The 6,032-nt window shown below is 37.2% G+C and overlaps 1 protein-coding gene across 1 annotated transcript in view; it reads left to right on the top strand.

Annotated features, from left to right (window-relative positions):
• LOC122805796 (tetraspanin-18-like) overlaps positions 1-5,348 on the top strand; it is a 199,866-nt gene extending 194,518 nt beyond the window's left edge. The window contains exon 8 of the mRNA XM_044076060.1: positions 4,529-5,348. Coding sequence (XP_043931995.1) covers positions 4,529-4,576 — 48 coding nt within the window. The 3' untranslated portion in view covers positions 4,577-5,348. The remainder of the gene's footprint in view (positions 1-4,528) is intronic.
• Positions 5,349-6,032: the final 684 nt, after the last annotated feature.

Below are 6,032 nucleotides of genomic sequence, written 5' to 3'. Positions count from 1 at the left end.
TTCTAGTGTTCACAACAGCATACTTTTGCTTGTTGTTTCTCTACCTTCTGAGGAGATAAACTGGGAAAGCATTCTAAGGCCAGAAGAGTAGACAATTTGGTTATCTCATTATAGTCACCAAAGGTAAAGATGGAGACCTACCAGATGCTATGTCAAGCGGGATATTTTCCAAGCTTAGTTCTTACTCTTTATGGGCTGGTGATGGCCCATTTAGAGGGACAAGTCTTAGTTTGGAGCGGGTGGTGAAGAAAACTGTTTTAGTCTTATTGGGGATGAAAATTAACTATTTGGAGTAAGCCATACTGAATGGTTTTGGGAGGACTTCTAACTGTGTTTTGATAGCCAACTCATGAGTTGCTAATCTGTGAATGACTGTGTTATCTACATAAAAGTGAATAATGATTTATAGAATATAGAAAGACAAGAGGGACAAAGAAAAGAAAAGACAGCTAAAATACCCTTTGTGGCATACCTTGCTGAAGGAGAGTTATATTTAGCATCATGTTGTACACTCACTGGGTGTATTTCTGAAGGTTAGTTATAACTACCTCCATGTTGCACATTAACTGGGAGTATTCCTGAAGGACAGTTATAACTAGCATCATGTTGCACACTCACTGGGTGTATTCCTAAAGGGGAGTTATAACTAGCATCATATTGCACACTCACTGGGTGTATTCCTGAAGAGGAGTTATAACTAGCATCATGTTGCACACTCAGTGGGTGTATTCCTGAAGGACCATTATAACTAGCACCATGCTGCACACTCACTTGGTGTATTCCTGAAGGACAGCTATAACAAGCATCATGTTGCACACTCATGTGGTGTATTCCTGATGGGTAGTTATAACTAGCATCATGTTGCACACTCACTGGGTGTATTCCTTTTTTTTTTTTTTTTTTAATTCTCTTTATTCACTATTTTTAACAATACATATTAAAAAAAACATCTAGAAGATCATAAACATAAATACAAATTATACACTGAAAAACAACTATATACAAGTCTCATCTACATCCTACAGAACAGAGTTCATATTTTTTTTTGTTAACCTCATGTCAGAATAACATCCACTAAAAATTTCCAAGAATCCTTCTGTAGGGGTTGCTGCTTCATGGAGTACCAAATATATCTGTGCGATAATACTTGCTTTCTAGCTACTTGTTTAAAACCTTCCCATGACAGTGTACCTCTGTTTTTCCAATTCAAAGTGATGTAATATTTTATTAACATAAATATTGTTATAAGAAGATGTATATGTTCCTTTCTAAGACCTGTTGGGGGAATATGTAAAAGAGCAAATTTCCATGATAAGGTTGTTTTTTCATATCCCATTTTTTCTAACTTGACCCTTAAGGCACACCAGAGCTTGTATGAGCATTTACAGCTCCAAAATATGTGTATGATATCTGCTTCTTGCAAGGGGCAGAATTGGCAGTAAATTGGCGTATCATGATACAACTTATTCAGAATCTGAGGTGTAAAGTAAGCATTGTTTAGAATCAAAAGTTGTGTGTATCTGAACTTTTGAAGGGGAATAAGTTTGGAGAATTTTTGAATAGCCTGGGCAATATTGTTGGATGTAATGGTGGAGTCCTGTTTTGTCCAGTAGCTAGAATGCACAGCTTCTCTGTTGCATTTAATAGAAAGAATGATTTTATATACATTCAATATCATTTTTTTTACATTTGAACAGATCCCATAATGTTTTACAAGTAGCTATATCTGAGTCTGAAATATTAATACCTTCCCAATATTTGCAACATGCCTCCTTTAATTGTCTTAAAATAGTTGTATACTTGGGTGATAGTTTCAATGTGTTCCTCATGTTACTTACTGAGTCATATTTAAATGGGAAAAAATCCAATTCACTGGGTGTATTCCTGAAGGACAGTTATAACTAGCATCATGTTGCACACTCACTGGGTGTATTCCTGAAGGACAGTTATAACTAGCATCATGTTGCACACTCTCTGAGTGTATTCCTGAAGGACAGTTATAACTAGCATCATGTTGCACACTCACTTGGTGTAGTCCTGAAGGGGAGTTATAACTAGCATCATGTTTCACACTAACTAGCATAATATTGCACACTCACTGGGTGAATTCCTAAAGGACAGTTATAACTAGCATTATGTTGCACACTCACTGGGTGTATTCCTGAAGAGGAGTTATAACTAGCATCATGTTGCACACTAACTAGCATCATGTTGCACACTCACTGGGTGTATTCCTGAAGGACAGTTATAACTAGCATCATGTTGCACACTTACTGGGTGTATTCCTGAAGGACAGTTATAACTAGCATCATGTTGCACACTCTCTGAGTGTATTCCTGAAGCACAGTTATAACTAGCATCATGTTGCACACTTACTTGGTGTATTCCTGAAGGGGAGTTATAACTAGCATCATGTTGCACACTAACTAGCATCATGTTGCACACTCACTGGGTGTATTCCTGAAGGACAGTTATAACTAGCATCATGTTGCACACTCACTGGGTGTATTCCTGAAGGACAGTTATAACTAGCATCATGTTGTACACTAACTAGCATCATGTTGCACACTCACTGGGTGTATTCCTGAAGCAAAGTTATAACTAGCATCATGTTGCACACTTACTTGGTGTATTCCTGAAGGGGAGTTATAACTAGCATCATGTTGCACACTAACTAGCATCATGTTGCACACTCACTGGGTGTATTCCTGAAGGACAGTTATAACTAGCATCATGTTGCACACTCACTAGGTGTATTCCTGAAGGAGAGTTATAACTAGCATCATGTTGCACACTAACTAGCATCATGTTGCACACTCACTGGGTGTATTCCTGAAGGACACTTATAACTAGCATCATGTTGCACACTCACTGGGTTTATTCCTGAGTGGGTGTTATAACTAGCATCATGTTGCACACTCACTGGGTGTATTCCTGAAGGACAGTTATAAATAGCATCATGTTGCACACTCACTGGGTGTATTCCTGAAGGGGAGTTATAAATAGCATCATGTTGCACACTCACTGGGTGTATTATGAAGTACAGTTATAACTAGCATCATGTTGCACACTCACTTGGTGTATTCCTGAAGGGGAGTTATAACTAGCATCATGTTGCACACTCTCTACGTGTATTCCTGAAGGACAGTTATAACTAGCATTATGTTGCACACTCACTGAGTGTATTCCTGAGGGATAGTTATAACTAGTATCATGTTGCACACTCACTGGGTGTATTCCGTAATATGATCAAATAATTAATCTTTGCACTGCATTTGTTTGCCATTACCAATTTAAACCATTCAGAAGTCTGTGCTTGTAAGTTGTCACAGTGCATAATGTCACAAAAAGAACAAACTGCCTCTTTGAGGGAAGGCCTAGACATGTTGATGGCATAGCATTTGGAAGTTCAGCTCTTAGAGTTTCTACAAAGATGAAAGCAGAAGGTTATAATTTCAATTGTCAGTCAGCTACTTGCTTTTAATTTAATTTTATATCAGAATTTAATTGAAGTGTAGTATAGAGAACTCTCCTATGGTGGGACGGGAGAGTGCAGTGGTGTTACACCTCCAACACAAGCCAGGGATACGCAACAGCAGTAATCACAGATGTGGGAAGAGAGAAGGGAGACATACATTTTGTCACTGTAAATCCTCTCAGAATTATTTGGAAGAAACCCTTTGAATGCATTCTTTATGATTCCAACTAACAGTATATCTACACAGTCATTATCAAGGTAGACAAAGCAGCTGCCCATACTAAGGGCTGTTGACTGGTGAGTCCGGCCTGGGATGGAACACACAGCAGTTACAGTGGTTAGAACATGAAGAAAGGAAGCATGGTGGAAATACCGAGGGTTGTAAGGGATAACTGTGAACAAAATTAAAGCAGATGTGAAATACTGTATGTTTTAGTCCGATATTGTTTACTATGACACTGCCCAGTAATAAGTATCTAAAAGACTGCATGGAGCCTTCCTGAATACAGCAGATAGAAACTTTAATCCATCTGTGTGTATTTTATTTAGAAATAACAGGTAACTTAGTAGTTAGGCACTTGTACTGTTCATAATTTAATTATTTTATATGTAATTTAATTGTGCATTGACACAATGCATATACAAAATACAAGTTTACTGTTCTGGATGAAAGGGAAAAAGAGATAGTGACATTTTTGCCATGAACTCTTGTATTCAGCTTTACTGACTCTGTATCAGAGCTGGATACAGTTTTGTTATTTCCACAACTACATCATCAAATTGTTTTTAGGAAAATGTGGAACACCTTAACATAAATATATTAAGTGTGAAGCTACAGGTACACAGTACTGAACTGGATGTGTGTCAGAAAACATGATACAACAAGAACTGTTAAATTTCTGTAATGCAACTCAGGGCAAAATGGTTCAAATCAAAAAGCTGCTTCAGTGATTTTATTTTTTCTGCAGATATTTCTATATTGTTCCTCAGACTTTTCCATGTATTTTTTATCCAGCCTGCTTCAGTAATAAAGTGTCTTTCTCTTTCCAGATGTTTGCCATGTTTTTTTCCATTTGTCTTTTCCATAACTTTGACTAACAACTCGAAGTTGGCGGAGGCTGTAAAGAGATGATTATCAGATAGCACAACACTTACAATGGGAAGGCAACCTAGGAACAACAAGCGCCATGCACTATAAAAGTAATAATATTTATAGAATATGCTTCACCATGCACAGAAACGGACAAAATCAATTATGTGGCTGAATCAAAACAGTACTGGCCTTCACTACAGGATATTTCAAAGGGTTTGGTATGACTTTACTCCTTGAAGATTTCAGTCTGCCACTGCAACAATAACTTTGGTTCTATACTGTTTGATAAATGCCATCTGTCAAAATGAAGTCAGAACTATAAATAAATCATTCCGTTTTAACAGTTCAGACAATTAACATGTCTCCACAGTGAATATTTTACTTGAATGCTCTTACTGATAGAAAGAAATTTCAAAATCTTTCACTCAGAAATATTAACAATCAAACATTGCTCCAGCTTATAAAACTGCTTCCAGGATGGGGGAATGTCTACATTAAATGCATATTAAATAGGTGTTTACTTTTTGCATATACAGACATGCAGACAAAACAAACATACACTCTTTACCCATATACTTTGACAACAAAGCTGATTAATGATTGTCACACTGTCACAAAAATATTTATTTTGTGTTGACTGATTATGCTGTGCTTGTGAGCACATGCACAGTTCTGAGCACAGTCTCTGGGACCCAGACAATGAAGCAAATCTAAAATGATCAAAAGCAAGCAATATTAAAATTATTTTTTTAGGGGCAAGCCCTCTGCACCCCCCCACACCCCTACTATATATATATATTAAATTAAATTATATATATATATATATATATATATATATATATATATATATATATATATATATATATATATATATATATATACACACACACACACACACACACACACACACACACACACACACACGTGACATAGCAGAACAAGATGCTAGCTATCACCCATCTGCCCCTCCCCCTTCCAGAAGAGTGCAGCTTTTGTATTGTTGGCATTACTGCTGGTGAGTCTCACTGTTATGTTTGCAGTTGCTGCCATAAGGGATAAGAATGTGCACCCTTAATCTTCCATGTCCAAAACATGTAGCCCACAGTGGGTACAGGTATCCAATGAATAACCAAGTCTACTGTGTATTTCATAGGCACTTTTAGGGTAAAAGCAACCATTCAGGGAACACTACCCTTTGTGCTAATTCTTGCATCTGGCCTCCTGCTTTGTACATTATAGTACTAATATGACTGAATACCTGTTTGTTCTAAGCTTCTGCTCTGTCTTTATTTTTTACTAAACACTCACTACTGTCTGAGCATTTCTGTTATATCACTCTCTCTCTCCTAACACACAGAGAGTGTGAAGTCCTTGTTCCAACTGCTCTTTGTTTCCATGCTGTCGCAGTGCTGTCCTTATTATTCAGTGGTTTAAGTAGATGTCAACAGTAGCCAGAGTAGT

The sequence above is a fragment of the Protopterus annectens genome, chromosome 7.part0 (genome assembly GCF_019279795.1).
Source record: "Protopterus annectens isolate FY-2018-M chromosome 7.part0, PAN1.0, whole genome shotgun sequence".
NCBI classification, from domain to species: Eukaryota; Metazoa; Chordata; order Ceratodontiformes; family Protopteridae; genus Protopterus; species Protopterus annectens.
Note: the sequence above shows the minus strand (reverse complement) of the source record. Positions and strands in the feature narration are given on the sequence as shown.